Below are 23,875 nucleotides of genomic sequence, written 5' to 3'. Positions count from 1 at the left end.
TCTCTCTCAGAAATAAACAAAAACATTTAAAAATTTTTTAAAAAACTTGAAAACTGCTGTGGGCATGGAGGAAGGCACTTGTGGGGATGAGCACTTGGTGTATAACACCAACTTGGAAACCAACTTGACAATAAACTATAAAAGAAAAAAACTTGAAAACTGCTGTCTTACAGCATCATCTCAGAGTGATGTGACATGTAGTTAGCAGCAAGATGAAAATAGTCCTATAGACAAGTCCTGTAAAATGTTAAAAAACTGAAAATAACTGTCCAGTTGCTCACGTCAGGCATTTTTTAAACTTAAAATCATTCTATTAATATTTTTTGTGACAACATAAAACAAAAGCAGCCCTTCAACAAACTGCTTAAATCTGCTTTAGAAATCCATAGTTATTTTGAAAAGTTTACACTGACATCTTGATATAATTGGTAGGATGTTGTGCCACATTTTAAAAATCTTAAGTTTTATACTTTTTTTCTTTTTAAAGTTTATTTATTTTTGAGAGAGAGAGAGAAACCCCATGAGTGGGGAGGGACAGAGAGAGAGGGAGAGAGAAAATCACAAGCAGGCTCCACACCATCAGCACAGAGCCTGATGCAGGGCTCAAACTCATGAAACAGTGAGATCGTGATCCGAGCCAAAACCAAGGGTTGGACGCTTAACCGACTCAGCCATCCAGGTACCCCAATTTTATACTTTCTCAAAATAACAATTAGACACCATCCACTGCCGACAGTGTAGCTTCTTCCGGTTTGGCTCACAAGAGTCCTGAGCATTCACTGGCCTTCACCTGGGTAGGATCTGAACGCCACCCGCCTTGTGAAGCTTACAGGCTCAGGACAGAAGCTGTGCTTCTAGATGCCCTGCAGAGTTGAAGACCTTCACCAATTCCCTTTGTCTCTTTGAAGGATATTCCCCGAGTCCCTCCGGTGGCTGATGGCTACCCAACAGTTTGAGTCTGCAAAGAAGCTCATCTTGCACTTCACACAGAAGAACTGCATGAACCCTGAGAGTGACATCAAAGGCGTGATGCCTGGTGAGTACTGCTCACGTCAGCCCTGCAGCCCCACCCGGGTTGGGAGAGGTGCCTGCCGTCCCGCACCAGGAGTCATCACTCTCTTACCAAGCAGCTGCCTTAGCTCTTTGTCTGCAGCTAAACTAGGAATGTGAGTGAATTGAAATTCCTCCCCACCTTCCTTTGGAGACAAGTGACTTCTCTCCTGATTGAGTCTAATAAACTGTGGCACCCCACATAGCCTGTCCAGATCCAGAAGTGAGACCCTAGCCTAATATGCACCCAGTTGTCAAGGAATATTTGGGAGGGGGACGGCCCAAGTCTTGAACACAGCCTTGCCTGCTAGACAGGTTTATATACCAGCAGAGCCCCGGCTGGGGTGGGGGAGTGGGGGGGGATGGTCCATACTCTGTCTCCTTTCACGAGTATGACATTCATAGATGCCGTTGTTGGTTTCTGTCATGACCTGTCTGTTGGGCATCTGAAGAAGTGGAAAGTGAAGTATTTGCAGTTCAGATCCACAGAATTTGCTTGTGCCAGGAGCATCACCACAAGCTAGATCGGAGCTTTCAGGCTGGGAATCCTATATTAAGTTTCATCAGGATGTTGTTAAAATCCATATCCTTGGGCCCCTCCCAGGTTCCCAGAGATTCTATCCAGTAGATCTGGAATAAGCTCTGAGAAGTTGCATTTTTAATAAGCAGTAGAAGAGATTCTGAGGTATATGGCACACAGACTCTTTGTAAGTCTTGATAAAGTCAGTCCCAAACTCCGACCCACTACAACAACCTGACAACTTGTTATAGATGGTACTATTGTTATAAATTTCCCAGGAACATAATCTGCAGGCCCTGTCCAAGAGAGAACATGCACATTTCCCTCCCATGATCTGAAATTCTATCCAACAGATATTTACAAACACCTGCTGTGTATCAGGCATCAGGTCCTGTTCTAGAACAGAGAAGGAAATAGGCAGAGCCTGGCTTTCATGAGCTCACCGGCAAGCAGGGGAAGGCGTGCAGTGAACAATTAAATGTATAATACATCAGGGGGAATGAATGCTGTCAGAAAAATCCAGAGTGGAGAAATAGAGGGGGGTGGTGAAGTGTTACAGTAAAATGCTCGGGGAAGCTGGGCTCCCAGGTAACAGGTGAGCAGAGACCTAAGTGCAGGAGGAGAATGGACATGTCCATTCACGACGGGAAAGGAACACAGGAAATCCAAATCACACCAGCTGGGAAGGGCTTCTGCAATCATCTATTCCATGGTTCTTAGACAGGCTTTTCATCAGACTCCTCCTAATTCAGGTCTGGGGTTCATAGTCAATAAAAGTTCTGCAGACGCTTGACCAGGTGGCATCCTTGCCTTGGCCTGTACCCAGGATCTGGGAGATGGGGACAGCAAGGCCAGGCAGCCTAGGCGTGGCCTGCCAGGCGCTGTGGCACGGCCACAAGAGTTCAGGAAGCCTGGAACCCTTGTGTTACTAGATTAAGGAAGGACATGAGCCAAGTCTGCTTCACATGAAGAGTATTGAGTGCTGGTGCTTTCCAAAGGGGCATCTCTGTTCCCTTTTTATCCAGTGGCCATGAGACTAAAGAGGGTGACATATACATAGTGCTTATATGTCAGTCACTTTTTCAAATGATTTGCAAATACTTCTATTTAATATATAATCTAAGTGCTTCACATATATTAACTTCTATTTCTTCACAACAGTGCTGTGAGAGAGGGGCTAAAATTATCCAGAATTGAAGATGGGGAAATTGAGGCACAGAGAGGATCAAGTGTCTTGCCGAAGGTCAGACAGCTAGTAAGTAGTTGAGCTGGGACTTGAACCCAGGAACTCCAAGAGAGGCAGCTTCACTATGCTGCTTCTGAGAGATCAGGGGGAGCTCAGAGCCTAATACTGCTACAGCTGTGGAGAAGAATGAGATTTGGATTCATTTCCCCTCTGGGGCCATGTTTGCTGATTTTGGAATGTCCAGCCATCTTCCCAAACTTCTCTGGGCCCCATTCATTAGCAGGTTAATGCTCTTAAGTCTTACAGTATAATTTGTTTCTGGCATTTCCCTAATTAAATCACCACAATCCACTTTTTTCCGGTTAAAATATTGTCTGGGAAAAGCTTGTTTTCTCAGTCCTAATTATACTGATTCATTTTCCTCCTATTTCTGGCAAGTGGTATTCAATCTTTTTTTTGCCTTTCTTTGCTTATGAGTTTTGCTGCTGTTCCAGCAGGAGGCTGGGGAGAGAGGTGGCTTGACGCATGTGATTTTCCCCCGACTTGGGAGGGTTATCACTGCCTTCACTCCCAGGGGACACACGTTTCCCATCTGCCTCTGGAGCTCTGCTCACTGTCAGACACGTTGAAGCCAGTGTCGGGGGAAAGCAGGTGAAGTTGGCTTCATCTGAATCGGCCACTTCCCCCTTTCTTAGGCCGGCTTGCTTTTCTGCTAGGAATCTTTTTCCCATCACCCATCTCATCCACCTGCCTATACCTGTACCTACTAGGGCTCACGTTAGTGAGTCTTCTTGTCTCCGTCCTCACTGCCCCTCCCCTCACATCACCTGCTCAGAAATCCCCCAGCAGCCTCCAGGGGCCTTCCAGCTAGATCCCTAGATCACTTAAGTCACTCGGAGACTCTATGTCACCTCTACTTGCCCCTCCAAGACGCTGCAGCCCGCATTAGGCTCTCAGAACGCACTGAACATGTCCCCCCCTTCAGGGCCGTCCCCACGCCGGGTCCTCCTGCTGCCCCATGCTCCTCAGGGACTTGGTCAGCCCTCCAGTTAGGTGCTTTCCCCATTGTTCACGTGCAGCTGTCTGACCGGTTTGTGTGGCTCCTTGTTGGGGGCGATCGCCCTGCCATGAACGAGAGGTGGCGTGGCGGCCTGCATGTGCAGGGCTAGGCCCCCTGGCATCCTGGCACCAGCAGCGGACCTGATACGAAGCAGGCTCGCCCTTATTATCTACTGAATAAATGAACCAAGGCCTCCCACAGTCCAGGAGGGGGCAGAGCAGTTTCACATGGGAATCAGCTGTGGCTGCTGGACACGTCACCTCTGGGGAGGTGAGAGCCTCAGGCCTAGATGTATATGGGGACTGGGGGGGGAGGGGAGGGCAGGCAGTGCTCCCACCCCTGCCAGCACATCCTTTTTGTATTCATGCCAGAAGAAAACCTAATGTTCCAGAATTGTCCATGCCCTTTCCTTTTTCCAAAGCCATCTTGGTTTATCTTTGAATGTGTCAGGTTTCCCCAGTGGAGTTAGGTAGTTATGTGGATATGCATCCTGAATGTCATGGTCAGTATCATTCCTGCAACCATGAGAGTCACAGGAGGCGTCCAGGTACTGGACGTCCTAATTCCCAAGATTCTCAGCATCCCCTCAAGAGTCCGAGTTGTGCTGGCCCCACCTGTGGCCTGTAGACTGCAGCCCACGGTGAGAAGGAATCTTGGAGTAAGACCCAATGCGGGCAGTCATCGGGCAGAGACTCTCCAGGCATGGGTGACACACTTCACTGGCATTTGATTCTCACCAGAGCCTTCATGAGGTGCAGGGACGATGTGACGATGGACCTGAGTGTGGGGAGCACTGCTTCCAGCTGCCGATGCGGCTCGGGCTCCATGGGAAGGAGCATGCCCTGTGTGGGGAGTGGGTGGCCTCTGTCCTCATGCATCAGGCCCTGGCTGCAGAGCGCCCCCTGGGGAAGCCCGCCTGGCCCAGCACTGCCTGATGGGAGGGTGAGTCCCGCACGAGGCCCACGCGGGGCCTCCCCTGCCCTTCTCAGTCATCAGGCTTGGAGTCTGCCCTCACTGCCCCCTCTGTCTTGTCCATCTGGTCGGCAGCTGAGGCGAAAAGGGTCTGTGAATGACTCCTCAGGGTCCCCAGGTTAGGTGACTTGCCCAGGGTCACACCACTAGCGAGTGGTGACTGCAGCGCCTGTCCTAACCGGAGTGGTTAGAGGTCACTTCTCCTCCGGCTTCAGACCAGCTGCGGTCACGGGCACAGAGAGGGACTCGCCGAGGTCGGTCCTGCTGGGTCCCTTGCCGGAACTTTGGGTAGATTGTGAAGAGTGAACTGTGCGGGATGACTCGGTGAGATCCGTATGGTCGCTCTCATCTGCTTGCTTCTGATTTATCCAGATGGCCAGGTGCCAGCACGTCTCAATCCACAGCTGAGGGCCGGGCTGCATGGGGGAGGCACTGGGCACAGTCCCCACCTCGGAGCTTGGGCTTGGGCCTCAGAGCCACTGCCCTGGAGTGTTCAGTGCTTGCAATTGATAATGGCTGGGGGCGGGAGGGGGGGGAAGAACTGCTCCTCCTCCTCCTGCTGCTCCTCCTCCTCCTGCTGCTCCTCCTCCTCCTGCTGTTGCTCCTCCTCCTGCTGCTCCGCCTCCTCCTGCTCCTCCTCCTGCTGCTCCTCTTCCTCCTGCTACTCCTCCTCCTGCTGCTCCTCTTCCTCCTGCTGCTCCTCCTCCTGCTGTTCCTCCTCCTCCTGCTGTTCCTCCTCCTACTGCTCCTCCTCCTGCTGCTCCTCTTCCTCCTGCTGCTCCTCCTCCTGCTGTTCCTCCTCCTCCTACTGCCTCTCCTCCTGCTGCTCCTCCTCCTCCTGCTGCTCCTCCTCCTCCTGCTGCTCCTCCTCCTCCTCCTCCTGCTGCTCCTCCCCCTCCTGCTGCATCTGCTTCTCCTGCCTCTGCTGATGGTCCTCCTCCTGCACTCCTCCCCCTTCTCTCCCCTACTTCTCTCTGTCTTGTGTCTCATCTCTGATGTTTCCGGGTTTCAGCAGTCACACATGCACAGGGCACAGGTATAAAAGCAAAGCCAGTTAATCCTGTGCCCCATCCAAACAAACGCAGATCATCGTCTGTGTGCTCCCCCTGCACCTCCGAGCCTGGGCTCGAGTGAGCTCCCACTGTCTTCTCCCTGTGATGCCCTCAAGAAGCACAGGTTGGCCCCTCGCCGAGATCTCTTAAATACGTAGAGGTCATGACCCCTGTGTGTCTGCAGGACCCCTCCCCCTTCTGCAGCTGGTGGGAGGGAGAGCCAGGAGGATCTTGTGCAGCCAGAGTGCTGGGCTAGGAAGGCCGCCTGCACACTAAGGGCCGTGTGGGGCTTCATCCGTTCCTTCACCGGGTCCTTGTAACAGTGCTACAAGGTCTGTGCATTGTCCCACTGAACAGCTGAGAAACTGAGGCACAGAGCAGCTTTCCCAAGGAAAGTCAACAAGGAGAATGAAAAGTGGGATTCTGCCAGGTCTCTCAGACCGCTTGATGTATCCCAGCTTAGGCTGTGATACACGCAGAGAAGGCACAGGGAAATGCAGGGTGGAGGAAATGCAGGGAGGTGCTGGCTTGTCAAAACTAAGTAAGCCCCACTTGGTTTGGTTTTGAAATTTTTTTTTTGTTCATTTTCGAGAGAGAGAGAGACAGAGGTTGGGGGGGGGGGGCACAGAGAGAGAGGGAGACAATTGGAAGCAGGCTCCAGGCTCTGAGTTGTCAGCACAGAGCCTGACGCGGGGCTCGAACCCACAAGCCATGAGATTATGACCTGAGCCGAAGTTAGATGCTTAACTGACTGAGCCACCCAGGTGCCCCTGTTTTGAAATTTTTCTAATGTCTGTGAATCCAAAGGGCCAGAGAGCTTGGGAGGAGAGACAGGGACAGGAAAGGCTTGGTATTTGTGTTCATTTCCTTGGTACTCAGAGTCTGATCAACTTGCACTTCCCCTTCTTACTCTCATATAGCCATGTGCAGGGACTTTAGAACGTCCCCAATTTCTGACGACTAGAGAGACAGAAAGGCCTCTTGTATTTAGTTACCTTAACGTGTTACAAAAGTCATCTGATGTTTCTCACAACTCAGAGCTGGGGGATTTTTGTCCCTGAGAAATAGACCTAGTGCTGAGGAAGTTTTATGTTGTTGATAGGCTAGTGATGTGTGTAACAGAGACAACATATCAATAGCCCCAGACAGGTTAATCTAATTCCACTTAGAATAATGCAGTTACCCCTGTAGACTACAGTCAGTTCTTTAGACCTTGGGCTCTACAGTTTAATGCTATTAAAAAAAAAAAAAAACCCACTTAAGTCACAATTGAAATTGCTGCAGTTTCTTTAAACATCTATTTCATATATGATAATGCATTAGTAGTTATGTTTGGGCCACATTACAAAAAGAAATTTTAACTTCTGTAACTTGCTAATAGACATTTAAATTTTCTTCTTGGGTGATTTCCATGGTGAGCAAGCGTGGCTATTATAGTTGATTCCTGACGAGTTTTACAACCATGAAGATACCCAGATCATTGGATCCCGCATTATCTGTTACCATAACATTACCATGCTCTTTAAAAATTGTTTAGTGTTTTAACCATAGGGAAAGGATGTTTGTCAATCAAACTAGCCTATTTTTGCAGAAGGGAAAATAAATGTTCGGAAGAGCCTGGGAGTCGAGGGGATCCACGGATAGACGCCAGAAGTGCCAGCTTTTCTGGCTTGTGCACTCACCTCCGTCTTTGCACCTAAAAGTGGAAAGGAAGAAAGTCCTGGGAACTTAAGTGGCATGGCATCCCTTTAACATCAAAAAGGTTTTTCCTTCTGCCTTCAATGCCTCAGCTGGTGACATCGACCCAAAAAATATTTTCTTTAAATAAGTAACTCCTAATGTTGCTTAAGCAACACATTTCCCTTCAAACTATAACTAATGAGGGGAAAGAGATCCTAGGAAGCACCAGAGAGCATGTCAGTGGCAGTCCCCTGGGCAAGTGGCTGCTGTGAGGTCTGTCCTGAGGTAATTCTCTTTCCTCCAAGCACAGAAGCCCTGTTCTCAGTAGACGGGGGCCTTCCCACCCATACTGCTTGGTTTTGTTTGTGTTTTTGGTTTTTTTAGTAAACTTATTTTTGAATAATTTTAGGTTTACAGATAAGTTACAAAGCTAGTTCAGAATTTCAGAATACCCTGCACTCAGTCTCCCTCATTGTTAACAATATTACCATGGGACCTTTGTCACGGTTGAGAAACTGCCATTGGTAGTGTTAACCAAACCCCAGACTTTATCTGGATGTCACCAGGGTCTCCATTAATGACTGCCTGTTCCCGGGTCCCATCTTTGTTGTCACATCTCCCCAGCCTCCTCTGGTCTGGGCCGTGTTTCACATGGCCTCCCCAGTCTTGAGAGGCACAAGCCACCCATCCGATGGGTTAGGTCTCCTTTTCCTTTTCAAGCTCCTGAGTAGAAAGAATTACTCCCTGAGGATCTGCGGGGCTGGGGGTGCACCGAGGGGCATCGGGAGCTGGATGTGTGGCATTTCAGCTCGCAGACATGCAGGGAGATCCTTGAAGCCTGGGGCATTTCCGTGTTTTGACCCTCCCTGTGAAACTGCCAGGTCCACACCCAAGCTTCAGCAAGCCTCACCTTGTGAACGTGACATCAGAGCGCTAGTGGACTCTGTTCAGAATGGCTTTCAGAGCTAGTCTGAGCCTCACAAAACACTATCTCATAACTTTATAGTTGGTCACATCACTTCGAAGCAGAACATTGTCTAGCCCCCAAAGAGCTTTGACTGTTAACTAAAACATATACATATATGTGCATACGTGCTCATTCATGTGTTTATTTCTCTTTCCAAAGATGCATGCACCCTTAGGGGCCGCATCAGAAGGAGCAGCTACAGCCACCATACTTCCCGCCCACGAAGTTAGGGAGCACATGAACATGTGCTTCTTCTGGTCTCGGAAGAGTCAGTGATGCAGACAGATCAGACTCTCTAGACGCAGAAAAGAACTGCTTGTTTTAATATGGCCTGAACCTGATTAGTGCCTCTGTAACCCAGAATGTCATGGGGGGGGGGGGGTTAATACATTTTAAAATGTTTGTTTATTTATTTTGAGAGAGAGAGAGAGACAGAGCATGAGAGCATGAGCAGAGGAGGGACAGAAAGAGAGAGAATCCCAAGCAAGCTCTGTGCTGAGAGCTCAATCCCACAGACCATGAGATCATAACCTGAGCCAAAATCAAGAGTCAGACTCTTAACTGACTGAGCCACCCAGGCCAAGTGGAGTGAGTACTCAGGCCAAGTGGAGTGAGTCTACACTGATTGCTTATTTGGTACTCAGGCCAAGTGGAGTGATTCTAACGGATTGCTTATTTGTGTGTACCCTGCCTCGCTCACAAGAAAGGCTTTGCAGTGGAAAGGTACCTTGACGGTGTGCCTTGGCTCCCTTCAGGCCACGTGGGGAAGTTTGAACAGCAGAGTTAGTGTTTCTGTGAATGTGTTTTCTATCCTAAGAGCCAGACCCTATCCTCTGGCTTAAAGAAAAGAAAAAAAAAAATTGCTCCTTTTCATGCTGCCTGAATTTGGGAACGCCCAGAAGGCTGCCTGTCCAGGGTCTTGCCGACAGGTCACAGGTCCTCTTTCTCTGCAGAGCTGGAGAAGGAGCTCTCCCGGAGGCCCAAGAAGGTCTGCATTGTGAAAGTGGTGGGAACCCGGAACCTGTGGAAAAACATCGTGGTCCTGTGTGTGAACTCGTGAGTCACAAGAGGGACACGCACAGGGTGGAGGTCAGGGAGAGGCTGGAGAAGACAGTGTCTGGAGGAGAGGCCGGCAGGGCCCTCCTCCTCCCACAGACGCGTCTTGAATTACAGCCATGGCACGGGGGCCTCTGGTCAGCCCAGGGCTTCGCGCTTGGCCACGGGGCCCTGGGTAAGTCTGAGAAGCCCCACGATCCCTGTGTAGACCAAGAAGGTCTTTCCCATCTTGACTCATAGCTGACCACACAGGGTAGCCCTCACTCAGGGTCAGAGGTCACCTCAGGTGAGGGAGGAAGTTAACTGTCATTTGATGTTAGAGACTACTGGGGGGCAGAGGGCAGGGTTTGCAGTCATTTGTGAAGGGCCTCAGGACTCCTGTCTGGGAAAGACACAGGCCCAGAGTTAGGGCTCCGTTCCTACATTCCCCACAGCTATTTCTATCAAAGCCACTCCACTTCATCAGTTCTCGATATTGGGGTTCCTCCTGACACCCTGATCCTACAGACAAGGAGGTGGAAGCCCTAGCCACTTGGCTGGTCAGGGCCTGAGCCCTCACGCCTCAGCCTCCCCACCCAGAGTTGGCTCCAGACATGGCCACTGTGCCGCTGTCCAGTCCTAGACAAATGCCAGCTAGGCTAATGGGACCATTAAGAAGGGAATGACCTTACCAACTTTTCTTTTGGAAAAAAAAAAGAAAACCAAATTGTGACACAGAGGAGATGCCAAGTTTCTATTTCAGTGCTTCTTGTTTGGGGGAAGGGGGATCAATCTCTCTGACCTTGTTAACTTAAAATTACCTATTGAGGTCAGAAGACTTCCTTCCTACCAGAACATAAAGGTAGGAGATTTCTCTGAGACCTTCACAGGATGAGAAACAGAACGTCATCTGGGATCCCCAGAGATTAACCGCATCTCCCTGGTTGCTAGATTATAAAGCGGCTGCCCCAGCAGGTCCTCTGCTGAGTATGTCCCAAGTGGAAATGAGTTCATTTGGCCAACAGCAGCCTCCCCCTGTGGGGACAAGGATCTGCTGCAGTTGACCTTGATGCATCCTCACGGTTTGATAAAAGCACTCTGATTTCCCCACAGCATGGAAGAGGGGGTTGGGAGAGAAGGACATTTGTCACTCTGGGGTGGGTGTTGAGCACTGACATAACGGGCACGCTCCCACAGCACTGCCCACGCGGTGAACATGCACCTGCTGCCTCCCCAGCTGCACAGGTGGATTTGTCTCCCCATCTCCCCAAGCAGACCTCTGTCTCTGGCAAGGGGGACACATGTTTCCCAGCAGGGTTATATGAACCTCTGGGGACAGTAAAGAGGCTTGAGCCGGGGCAAAGGGAAGGAAACGGATGGGAAACAGTGATAAATTACGAATGGAAACAAAGTCTTCAAGACCAGGTGGTCTTCATTTGGTCTGACTTCCTACTGGCTTCCCCACGGTGTGTTTGTCAGTAGCAGCAGGGAGTTCTGTGGGTGGATCCCCAAGTTTCCAGAACCCTGAGCACTGAAGAAGAGGCAGAGGCCCAGATAGGCAGCATGTCTTAGTAACCTTGTGCAAGCTGCTTACCCTCTTGAAGCCTTTTTGCCCCTCTGTAAAATGGGTCTGACCCTAGCTCTTACGGTGCTGACATGGATTCAGTGAGTTGAATGGGGAGTGCTTTGTCTACATCTTGATTTGTTTGATGGTGTTTGAACAGAATGTCTCACTGCTTGTATGCTTACACCCTTCTGCTCAAGTGATGGCCGAGGAGAGTGAGCCGGCACCCCATGAGAGGGCAGGCTGCCGTCATCTCTCTGAAGCCTCTTTGCATTGCATCCCATCAGACATTAGGTCATGGTAACAGCATGTTCTCTGTGATGTGTTGAGCTGCATATGTGTTTCCTGGGCACTGAGCCCTCCTGTCCTGTGCACCTGCACACCGCCCCCCTTGGTGTGTGCGTCTCCCACAGGCTGACGGGGTACGGGATCCACCACTGCTTTGCAAGAAGCATGATGGGCCACGAAGTAAAGGTGCCGCTCCTCGAGAACTTCTATGCCGACTACTATACCGTGGCCAGCATCGCCCTGGCCTCCTGCCTGGCCATGTGCGTGGTGGTCAGGTTCCTGGGGCGCAGGGGAGGGCTGCTGCTCTTCATGATCCTCACCGCTCTGGCCTCGCTCCTGCAGCTTGGGCTGCTCAACTGTGAGTGGGGGTTGGGGGCGTGGATGGGCCATGGGGGCAGAGGCTGGGGGAGGGGAGCTGGCCTATGACCAAAGGGTATTGAGCAGGGCTGGGTGAGACTTCAGGGAAGTTTTCTGTGACCCGAGCTATTATTCCAAAGCCAACAGCTTAAGGGAAGAGCCTTGAGAAGGACAAGTTTTAACTGGAATGTCCATGGTGACTGTCCCTGAGTGCACTGTGCCTTCCTCCCACTGCCCCAACCCAGCCCCCAGGGCTGCCACTTGAAGCCTTCCTTCTGGGCCTCACCACCATCCCCCGCACGTGAGGCCTTCCCAGTCCTGGTGGACATGACTTCACTGACGGCTGGACTGTTTGTGAAACATCACATGACCAGAAGAACAAAGCACTCTTTCATGGGAAACAAGGGGGACATTTGGACACCCCTGCATCGGGACACTGCTTGTCAGCAGATGTTCCCAAGTTTACCAGCTTGTCCTTGGGCCAAAGAATTCCTCGGTAAATGTTAAAAATAATTTAAAGGAAAACTAGGGGCTCCATGTAGTGCCTCCAGCTGTGGGAGGCATATTTGGTGCAGCTCCTCGTGCATGGAAAGGCACCAGGCATCTCTCTCCGACCCGCCCAGAGCGAGACAGGAAAGAGCTGGGCAGCGTGCCTGCTCTCAGCAGGCCTGGTCCTCCAGGGACAGGCTGGGACACCACAGGAAACAGATGCCACCAATCGTTCCCCAGCTTCACAGGGAGAGCCGACCCGAGGGCCGGGCATCAGACTCATGACTGTCCGGGGGCAGCGCGGAGCGGAACTGCAAGGAAAACAGCCTTCGCATCATCCACAGTGAGAGAGTCCGTATCCAGAACAGAAGAAAACACTCAAAGCTTTCGCAACCTCATTGTGCAAACCAGATTCAAGAACAGCTACTTGCAAACCCAGGAGCACTTTTTCTAATCTGCTCACATCCTCACGCACTCCGTATCTTGCTGGGAGAGTGGTCTTCTTTTCAGCTGCGACCAATAAGGAAACGGAGAAGTGGCATCTGGCTCCTGACCATCGCATCCCCTTGTGCAAGCTCATGAGCTTTGGGGGACAGCAGCAGCCCCTGGGAGTGTCGCAGATGCCCTCTTTGTCCCTGAGCAAGAACGTCTGGGGCGCTCTAGCACACAAGTAACTGCATCAGGGCTCAGAGCTCGCAGAAATGCCGTCTGACGGGTCTGCCCCCGCAGAACTTGCTGCTTCCTTGAGCCCAGACCAGCAGTGACTCTGGAATAATTTTCTTCACAATGAAATTAACCCTTTGGCTTGAGGTCTAGAAGGTGTGCTAGCATCTCCGTTCTGAAGAGTTCCATTTTCTCCCCACATTTGGAGGCCAGAGCGGTTTTAGTACCCTCCCCTCCAAATAAAACAAGCTTTGTTTGGTCAGGTGCTAATCCCCGTGTCCGGGGCTCTGTCACCCCCCAGTCTCTGCGTCCCTCCAGCACTTGGCCCCCAGCTGGTATTGGTCTTGCTCCCCAAGTGGGCATGGCCGGCTGGCAGTAGGGCCAACCCAGACGTGGAGGGGAGTTCGCTTAGAAACGGGTCCCATGGAAGAGCACCATGACAGCTTCATATCTAACGTGCGTTCTCTCTCCTCTCTTTACCCACCTTCTTCATTCTCGTCCACATGGGCCCAGTGATTGGGAAATACAGCCAGCATCCAGACTCAGGTGAGCCCCAAATGCCCGTGCTGTGTGCATCACCATCTTTTTATTGTACTCAGTTGGGCGTTTTCATAAAGACTCACAGACCTGTGATTTCCCTTCCCTCTCTTTCTCCTTCTCTCTTCCTACCCTTCAAGAGTTGCAGCTGAAGTTGGCCGTAGGTTGGACACTATAAGCATACATTTGTATTCTCTACTCCCTCTTGCCTCTAGAAAGAGCACCTCGTTTCCCCGTTTGCGCCCAGCTTGCACGCATGGCCTCACGTCTTCCGCCGGCATGGGCGGTCAGCTCAGGGCCCTTCTGGTGCCGACGCCCTGCTGCGGTCTGTCTTTCGGACAGTGCCTGGGTGACGTCAGAGAACCCCAGGGAGCGTTGGAGGCCTGGCTGACAGTGCTGCCCGGGGAAGCTGCTGTCCCCCTTTGTGAACTGCAGACGCTTGCTGCTCTTGGCTTTGGGGATTGCAGAGCTGGTGCCCCACATCTTGCTGGTCACATACACTTGGCCCGACTCGAGCCTGTGCTGCCAGGGCTCTCTGCAGGGGGCTCCCTGAGTTCATGATGCAGCCTTATAGAGAACTGAGCTGTGCCCCATATGTATGACCCCAAGAGCATGCCAGTGTCCTGTGCTAGATGCTGCCTGGGTGTGTGGTCAGACTCTGGTGCCATTTGCAAGAAGCCTGGATGGGTTGAGCACTGGCCCTCCGGGCCATAAATTCTTCTCTTTGGTTCGAGTTTTTGTTCCCTTAAATCCAGCGTAGTAAACCCTGTCCTGTGTACTGGATGGGCCAGCCCTGAGGCCAGAATAGCAGAGACCTCCTTTCTCTGAAGGCTGGGACATTGCTAGAGCACCGGAGAGACCACCAGCCTTCCCTCCTGCCGGGTCTGGCTTGTGGCCTAAGGAATTCCGGCAGAGTCAGTGTGAGCTCTAGCATTCAAGGCCCGCAGGGTCACGGGAATCCCAACAAAGTCTTCTGCCAAGAGGGTCTGACCTCTTACACCTGGACATGCTCCTGAGTCTCCAGAGGGAACTGAGCACCCTAGTCTGCACCCCGAACTGGGGAAGGGGGAAGACCCTTCCTGTGGTCCCAGGCCTTTCCCCCCTCCCCTGTCCCACTGCTGTCTCTGCACCCCTCCCTACCCCCACCTGCCATGCCAGCCTCCTTTTTCCCTTCTCTCCTGCCCCCCTCACTACCTCCCTGTGATTCTCCCTCAGGTATGAGTGATAGTGTCAAGGACAAATTCTCCATCACGTTTTCCATCGTGGGCATGTTCGCCTCCCATGCAGTGGGAAGCCTCAGCGTGTTCTTCTGTGCAGAGATCACCCCCACAGTAATCAGGTACGTACTGGGACGTGCCCCCCAGGGCTTCTTCTCCCTAGGACTCAGGGGAGGGCGGGATGTTTAGCAGGGCTTCTGTGGAATGAACCAGCATCAGCTTTGTCCTGCCCTGGCCTCCTGACAAGGATGCAGCTTGTGTGCTGTGCATGTCAGGGCCTCGGATGGGGAAATTTGCCCTGACTCTGAGGCAACTGAGAGTCAGCCGAGAACTTGACCCTGGGGTCCATCCAGGCAAGGAGCCAGAGGAACAGGGAGCAGGAAACTTTTCAGGGTACAGAAAGCTCGTGCTTTAACTTCTTTTGTTTTAGTTCACGAGGTAAGGTTTTATCTTTTCTCCTACTATCCCCAGATAAGCAGTACATGGATCCTTCACACCGTTGATGCTGGGAAGATCACAGCATAATAAAAGGGTTTGCCTTCAGTTAAAAGGGCATCACTTAACTACAGAGTCATGTCATTTTCCTGGTAATTACTGTCTGTGACTTATGGAAGAGCCCATCTTGATTTACATCACACTGAGCTTTGCCTGGGAATATCATTAGCATGTTTATTAACACACATGCTTTTTAAAAAATAGACATTGTGAATAAATTAGGCAATTATTCAGCCATGAACTAAAACGCAGAAGTCAGCATGACGCCACCCATCCACACTCACTTGCCCACATGAACAAACAAGTGGAGCCTAGGACAGTTCAAGGCAGGACTTGTGCAGACTAATTATTTTAGCCCCTCAGGTGCTGCATAGGCTCTGGGAGCAGATAGGTAGGTTCGTGGACTTTGTTCTTACATTTCCACTAGTCATGCTGACCAGAGAAATTTCACATGACCTCATTTTGCTTCATTCTCCTGGATTATTACAGTACATGCCAAGGAATTGTATATTTAAGGGGGAAAAAGCAATTAAATGCCAAGTAATGCATCCTGTTCCAACCGTCTGCTAAGCCAAAGTGAAGAGCCTGAAGCTTATTTTTCATGCTAGAGGTTGCAAAATGCCTTAGGCGGACAGGATCTCCCTCGGTGTCCTTTCTTTACCTAGTTAAATTTCCTTCCTTTACAAAAGAACACAGCAGAGAGGGCTCTTTCATTAGTGCCCAAGTCAAGGTTGGACCTTCTGGCTTTCCACCTGGCCTCCCCACAGATTTGTATGATTATGTATCATTCTCTGGAGGCAGCCGGCCACCTCTGAACTCTAGGAGTTGGTAGACCTCATTAGTCATTGTTAGATTTTGCTTAACAAGCTAAACTGAAGGAAATACAGTATCCTTTTCCTCTTTGATGCAGACCTGGAAAGGGAATGATTTGGGACTAGAAATTCAACAAATGTGTTCTTAGATTTGGATTGCCAGGATGACACACTGGAAAAACTATTTGACCCTTGGTGATGTTTTTGTACTTGTCGAGGATGAAAGGATATCAAGTCCAAAGGGGGTCTCAGGCCAGGAGGGAAGAGTTTCTGATGTCGCTCCCTTACCCTTCCCTTCGGAGTCTCTTTCTTGCAAATACACTCAGGGACAGTTCCCATGGAATCCCTGGACAGAAACTGACCTCCCTTCCCTCCCCCTACTTTACAAAGATAAATCCAAGATAAACTAGGATAAGCACTTGGGGTATGTGAGCTTCATTTATTTTTTTCTTTTTCTCACTGAAGCGTAATTGACATCCAGTGTTCTGTTAGCTTCATTTTTCTTCCTACAAAACTAACCTTTTCCTACAAGGCTGTTATTAAAAACATAACCTCGTGAGTCAGGACAGTAGCCAAGGTTAAGATGCCAGGATTAACTAACTAGAAGCAAATAGGAGGATAAGAACGTTTTTTGAACAAAGGCTTGTGGAAATCCATTGTCTAAGAATGACAGAGACTCAGGGAGCCTGGGGGACTTAGTCACATGCAACTCTTGCTTTCAGCTCAGGTCACAATCTCCAGGCCTCAGGATCAATCCCCACCTTGGGCTCTATGCTGAGCATGGAGCCTGCTTAAGATTCTCTCTCCCTCTGCCCCTCTCCCCCACTCTAACACTCTCTCTCTCACTCTAAAATTAAAAAAAAGAAAATTAATGTTTAAATTTTAAAAAATGACAGAGACTCACTAGAATCTGCTGAACTAATTAATACCATTGTTTCACGAGAGTCCATCCTGACTTTATATTGCAGAGAAGCACTCTCCTCTAATCTAGGCATGGTCCAGATGCTGTTCATTTTCATCAGCTGATGCAACAAGTTGTTCTTTGACTCTCTTCTTGAGGCTTCAGGAGTTGGGTGCCTCAGCAGGCAGATGTGGAAGACCCCATCTGCAGCACCCTCTCGCATTTGGCTTGGTGAGAAGTGGGTGGGGGCCCTGGTAGAAGCAGTTGGTGGTTTTTTTGTGCAAGATCCTCTTTTCCATGCAGTGTCCACCTGGAAGCTGCCTGAGGCCTTTGCTGTCTTGCTCACCCCTCACAAAAATGGGGTCAGTTAACAGAAGAGGCAGTCACTGTGGATAACAGGCCTGTTTCATTTTCCAACAATTCCACTCAGGAATCTCTGTGTGGGCCTTGGCTGTTAATTCTCTGTTCTGTCTGAGCTTATCATATGCTCCTTCCTGGTATCTTCTCCTGCTTTCCCCCCCTTCAGGCTACCCCACCCCTTTCTTCTAGAAACTTCTTTCTTAGAACTTGCCTTTTCTGAGAGCTTCCTTCTGAGTAACTCTTCCCTATTTCCACGTCAGGACGAAGAACCTGGGCCCTGATGTCCTCCTTTCTAAAGGTGCCTCAAGGACAGAGATGGCCTGTGTGTAATGTGACATCTGCAGTCTGTTTAACTTTTCTGAAGATTTGTGTCTTGTGTACATACATACATATATAACAAGTGCTAAGGGCCAAGGAGCCAAGGCACATAGGCTAGTTCAACAGCAGGATGAAGAACAAAGTGCAGAGGATGCAGCCTAGAGCCTCAGACTCAGATCTCCAGCACAGGGAAAGAGTGGGACGGACCTGTGTGTGATCCCAGGGGCCACTTTTTTGTGTGGCCTTAGGCAAGTCCCTCTGCCAGCCTTCATTTAGCCCTTTTGCCCTAACATGAAACTCATTATGACTGCCTTGTTATTTGGCAGGGATGCTGAGGGGAGAAGGAGTATATAGAAAGGGTCCAGCCTCAGCAGATTACAATGTATGTTATGAATTATCCCTACCTGAATATTTTTGGCAGTTATATTTATTTCTGTAACTATTGGCACAAATTTTTGTCTATCCTTGACTTCACAGAAATGCAGTAAAGACAAATTAATATAAAAGGAAGTGAGGGGCACCTGGGTGGCTCAGTCAGTTAAGCGTCTGACTTCAGCTCAGGTCATGATCTTGTGGTCTGTGAGTTCGAGCCCTGCAGCGGGCTCTGTGCTGTCAGCTCAGAGCCTGGAGCCTGCTTCCCATTGTGTCTCCCTCTCTCTCCCCCCTCCCCTGCTCGTGCTCTGTCTCTCTCAGTCTCAAAAGTAAATAAATATTTTTTAAAAGTTTTAATAAATAAATAAAAGAGGAAGTGAAAACTGGGAGGTTCATTCTCTTTAAATGCAAGATGCTGGGATTCTAATGATTTCAAGATTCTAGAAGTCTTCATTTAAGCTTGCTACTTCTAATAGTTAGTCGACCTGTGTATCAGTCTTTATATCTTTAATTAACATGCTATTACTAGTCAGATAATAGCCAGTGGATATTAAAATTTTTCTGCTTCTAAAGCATGAGGATGCAAAATTTGCCCCCTGGTTCTCTTTTAACTGTAAATTGAGGCGGCTGCCTGCTGTGATATTTAAACATGGGCTATGCTGCCCTCTAGTGACAATCTAAAGAAAAGCAGAAAATGCACAAAGCATTTTAAAGGAGTAGTAATATTAATAATGACCCCATTCTCTAAACTGAGATTTCAAAAAGATAACACCAAGCCAAAAATGGTATACCAAATTCTTCCAAAAGCATCCCTCACCTTACTGAGCAATTTCAAGGTATCCTTGATAGAAAACCAAATAGAAAATTGCTTTCATGGGAAAAATATGATATTTATATGCGCATATTATATACGCATCTTATATGTGCACACACATATGTAAATACTTTTCTTAAATTAGCTGTCTAATCCTACCATAGATCAAATATATATGGCATGATTTATTAGCATTAATATTACATATTTTTGCATCATAAAGTGAGACTTTCATCCCATGCCAACTTCTTAAACGGTGAATCTGTGCACCCCTTCCTCGTGGGCTGTGTCCTCTACCCTCCTGTATATTAACTCATGTGTGGACTTTATTCACAAGGTAAGTCTCTCTCACTGCTTGTTAGTGCCGCCCACACTTGGTGACAAGCAGAAACCCAGGATGTTTCAGAGAAAACGATGTCTTGCTGGTATTAATGGCCCCAGGGAAACATATCCATTACCCCCGGCATCTAGTATGTCCCTTGCAGCATCCTGTGGCTTCCCGAGTGGCCAAAATTATCAGAAAGACTGCTATTTTGGGTGTTCATATCATCCATCTTACAGATGGTTTTACTCACATTGCCCTTCATAATGGCTGTCTATATTTAAACGGCCCCATTCATTTGGGTGAGCTGACCTTCCTACTTAGGAAGCCAGTATAGTCCACAAGCATCCAATATTTATTAGGCATAAATAATATGTGCCAGTTGGTATTCTAGAAAATAATTCTTGCCCTTGACAAGACCATAGACGAAATGAAAATGGTAGGCATATGAAGAAATGCTAACAAAAAGGTACAGAGTACGTTAAAAAGTGGTCTAAGACCCTCTGCCTGGGAAGGGGATTGATACCTGGGAGATCTCCCCTAAAACTATTGCTATTCCTTGTGTCCCCAGTAGCACAATGGTGTGTGACTATTCCTACAGTACATCCAGTCTCTCTCCCTTGGTGAAAGGCTTTCTTTTTTTTTTTTTTAATGTTTATTTTTGAGAAAGGGATAGGGAGAGAAAGTGGGGGAGGGGCAGCCAGAGGGGCAACAGAGGATCCAAAGCAGGCTATGTGCTGACAGAAAGCCTGATGTGGGGCTCAAACTCATGAACCCACAAACCATGAGATCATGAACTGAGCCGAAGTTGGATACTTTAGCCAACAGAGCCACCCAGGTGCTCTGGTGACACGTCACAGCCTGGGTGAGTGGTGACTGTCTATTTTCTTACAAAGCTAAGGCTAGGAAATTCCATCACTCACTGACTGTATTAGTTATCTATTGCTGTGTAAAAAATTACCCCAGAACTTAGTGGCTTAAAACAGTACAGGCTTGTTGTCTCACAGTTTCTGTAGGCAGAAGTTGGCAAGGCCTTGCTGGGCCCTCTGCTCCAGGATCTCCCACAGGCCGCAGTGGACCAGGGTCGGACCAGTCTTCAAGCTCATTCAGTAATGGGTAGATGTCTTAGCCTGTCTGGTCTGCTAGAACAGAATGCCCCAGACTGAGTGGCTTATAAACAAGAGTAATTTATTCCTTACAGCTTTAGAGGCTGGACATCTGAGATCAAGGTGTCAGCAGATTTGGTGTTTAGTCTGCTTCCTGGTTCATTGATGGCCAACTTCCTTCTATGTCCTCACATGGTAGAAAGGTGAGGGAGCTCTCTGGGGCACCTTTTCTAAGGGCACTAATTCCATTCACGAGTGCCCCACCCTCATGACCTAATCAGCTCCCACAGGCCCCACTCATAATACCATCACAGTGGGGGTTAGGAATTGTGGGGTATGACATTCAAACCATAACCACAGGATTCAGTTCCTCTCTGGCTATTGGACCAAGAGCCTTAGTTCTCTGCTGGCTGGAGCTCACCTTCGTTCCTTGCTGCCTTAAGCGTAGCAGCATAAAAGCTTTAGCCAGCAAGAGCTACAAGTCAGTCTTTCATAGCCTAATCACAGAAGGAACATCTCATTACCTTTGCCATATTTTATTGGTGAAAAGTTACTAGGTCCGGCTCACACTCAAGGTACAAGGGTATGAATGCTTGGGAGGTGCGAATCATTGGGGCCATTTTAGAAATCTGACTACCATACAGAGGACACCACACTGAGTTCACCTAGTCCCTGCCCCTGAACACTGCTAATGTCTGTTAGAGACCCAGACACAAACACAAGCGAGTCTTTGGGCTCTGTGAGGTGCACCAAGGGGAGGGAGGGTGGGCAGGGCAGCTGGGCCAGAGCACTTTTCCGGCTTGGTGAGCCTGTGCTCCCGAAACTTCCAGGGGGGCGTGATTTGCAGAGACAGTGACCCGGGAGGAGGGATGTGTATATCCGAAGGAGCAGCAGGAGGGAGCGAGACCTCCTCCCGAAGGAGCAGTGAGGCTGAGCAGGAGTCCATGGCAGGAAGATGCTCTGGGCGGGCCCATGAGAAGGGCTCCTGCTCTCTTCATCCCGTCAGTTCTTGAACTTGCTCAGTCCTGGCCGGTCCCCTGCCATTAGACTTCCCCCCGGAACTCATGCGACAGACACCACCACCCCAAAGTAACCCACTGATCTCCCTGTCGTCCCTTCACCTCCTGCTCTGTGTTACTTGTTGAATATTAATGCAGCAAGAAAGAAGTTAGAAATACACCAATATTTCTGCTTTGTGAAGCCAACGGGAGGGGGAAGGAGCTTAGACAGCTGGGAGCCACAACACCCAACGTGTACTCGGCGCGTCCTGGCCCGGCGTTAGGGACACTAGTTGCCCCGGCTTTGCCGACACATGACTTCTTGTCCCTGTTGCAGATCCTCCCTGGGGCTCAGAGGTGAGGCCGCTCATGGTGGAGCCAGAATTCTAACCCAGGCCGACTGGCTCCCGACCTGTGCTCTTAAGTCACATGCACCTCCAGCCTGGGGACCAAGAAAGGTCTGTTCGGCGGCTGCTCTGGCCTGGCCTGTGCGTGTGTGCGTGTGGGCCAGGCGGCCGGCGGCTGCCAGTCCTCACGGCCTTCTACCTGAACAAACCCCAGTGAGCCTATCTGTGCCAGGCCCAGGGACCACAGGGGACGAGCCTCGTCTCCTTCCTGAGCAGCAGATGAGGAGACCGTTTCCGGCAGGGGAACCAGCAGAGCTGAGCTAAGCAGCTGCGCAGAGCTCGCCTCACAGAGTGGGGACCCGGAGAGCTCGGGGTTTGGGGTACAGATCAGGCACGTGCAGGACCAGGGCTCGGCCAGAACCTGGGGGAGCCACTGGAGGACTCTAAGTGGGTGGCATGATACACTCCATATTCTAGAAAAGTCACTCTGTCAGCAGTGAGGAAAGAACCCAAGGGAGTAGGAGGAAGACACAAGATATGCCAGTTAGCGCTGTGTGACCCAGACAGGCTGAACTTGGCCATGGGGCTTGGCCATGGGTTGGACAGAAAAGGCTGAGGAAGGGAACAGACTCCCAGGCTCTGGCTCTGTCCCGGGGACAGTGTGCCCAGTGAGCCTGAAGGCAGTGTCCCTCCATCCCCACCTTGGCCTCAGCATAAGGGACATGAGGAAACCCCTCCTGCGTGCAAAGACACAAGACCACTGCTCATTTGGGGCTGAGAGAAGGGAAGAGAGAAGTATCTTCTGTTGCTGTTATGAAACATAACAAAATGGGGAAGGGAGACTCGCCCACTGTCCCACCAGGCACAAGATTGTCATTCTGCTCCATTTGATAAAAAGTGTTTCTTTTCTTTTTAACATTTATTTATTTTGAGGAAGAGAGAGACAGAGTGCGAGCAGGGGAGGGGCAGAGAGAGAGTGAGACACAGAATCTGAAGCAGGCTGAGTGCTGACAGCAGAAAGCCCAACACCGGGCTCAAACCTGTGAAACCCAAGATCATGGCCTGAGCCAAAGTCAGATGCTTAACCAGCTGAGCCACCCAGGCACCCCAAAAGTGTTTCTTTTCTGTGCTGCCTCCTGTCTTGACTGTAGAATTCTGATGTGTCTGCTTTAAGGTAGCCCTTAGGTACAGCTGTCAATAACTTTTAGTGCAATCGCTGCCATAAACCCAGCTATAGAACGTTTCCATCACCGCCAAAAATTCCCTCATGGCCCCTTGCAGTCCGTCTCTGCCCCCACTCCCAGCCCCAGGCAATCGCTCACCTTTCTGTCTTAATGATTTGCACCCCCCTCGCCTTTTCTGGTATTTCATATAAATGGAATCATACAGTCGGTTAGTATAATATTTTTGAAACTCACCATGTTGTAGCACCTGTCGCACCTCACCCCCTTTCTTCCTGTCGAGTACTGTTCCGTTGTACATGATGTGCCTTATTTTATCTAGTCACCAGTTAATGGACATCGGGATTCTTTCTGGTTTTCAGCTACGATGAGTAATGCTGCAGCGAACATTTGCTTCTAGGTTTTTGGGTGGTATATGTTTTCGTGTCTCGTATCAGTGGAATTGCTGACTTGTACAAAAGTTTATATTTAACGTTTTCACAAACTGCCAAGCTTTTCTACAGCCACCACGCCATTTCTCCTTCCTAGCAGCAGGGTTGGTGGGTCTCATCCTCTCCTCAGCCTTGCCAAGTCTGGTTACTCTCTGCTTTTCGATTCCTACCGTCCTAGTGAGTGTGAGTGAGGCGGTATCTCATTGGGGTGGGGATATGCAGGTCTCTAATGACCAGGGATATTGTACATCTTCTGCATGCTCTAGGTGTTTTATGGTTTGCACAGTTTCTCTGGAGAAATGTCTATTCAAATCTCTGGCTAGTTTATTAAATTGGTTGTCTTCTCACTAAGGGCTCTTTATATATTCTGGATACAAGTCCTTTATCAGACATGCTCAGTAACCACATTCTCCCAGGCGGTGGCTTCCATTTTCATTTTCTTGAGAGTGTCTTTTGAAGGGCAGAAGTTTTATACTGTGATGAAGTCCTATTGATCATTTTCTCTTCTAGATCCTGCTTCTGATGTCACATGTAATCTTTGTCTCACCTAAGATCACAGGGTTCCCTTATGTTTTATTCTTGAAAGCATTGTAGGGTTGGGGCACCTGGGTGGCTCAGTTGGTTAAGCATCCAACTTCAGCTTAGGTCATGATCTCATGGTTCATGGGTTCAAACCCTGCATCAGTCTCTGTGCTGACAGCTCAGAGCCTGGAGCCTGCTTCAGACTCTGTGTCTCCCTCTCTCTCTGCCCCTCTCCTACTCATACTCTGCCTGTCTCAAA

The 23,875-nt window shown here is 49.6% G+C and overlaps 1 protein-coding gene across 3 annotated transcripts in view; it reads left to right on the top strand.

Moving 5' to 3' along the window:
• The window catches only part of SLC22A23 (solute carrier family 22 member 23), a 183,452-nt gene that overhangs the window by 153,468 nt on the left and 6,109 nt on the right, over positions 1-23,875 (top strand). Inside the window, exons 5-10 of one of the 3 annotated variants that reach the window (XM_039246529.1) lie at positions 909-1,036; positions 9,441-9,543; positions 11,500-11,732; positions 13,397-13,429; positions 13,561-13,584; positions 14,636-14,759. In XM_039246529.1, coding sequence (XP_039102460.1) covers positions 909-1,036; positions 9,441-9,543; positions 11,500-11,732; positions 13,397-13,429; positions 13,561-13,584; positions 14,636-14,759 — 645 coding nt within the window. Of the gene's footprint in view, positions 1-908; positions 1,037-9,440; positions 9,544-11,499; positions 11,733-13,396; positions 13,430-13,560; positions 13,585-14,635; positions 14,760-23,875 lie in introns of those variants that run through there. The other 2 variants (XM_039246531.1, XM_039246530.1) reach the window with 2 other exon arrangements.

This window comes from Hyaena hyaena, unplaced genomic scaffold (assembly GCF_003009895.1).
Source record: "Hyaena hyaena isolate Hyena2069 unplaced genomic scaffold, ASM300989v1 scaffold_282, whole genome shotgun sequence".
Taxonomy (NCBI): Eukaryota; Metazoa; Chordata; class Mammalia; order Carnivora; family Hyaenidae; genus Hyaena; species Hyaena hyaena.
The sequence above is the reverse complement of the archived record's forward strand: the minus strand, read 5'-3'. Positions and strand labels throughout refer to the sequence as shown.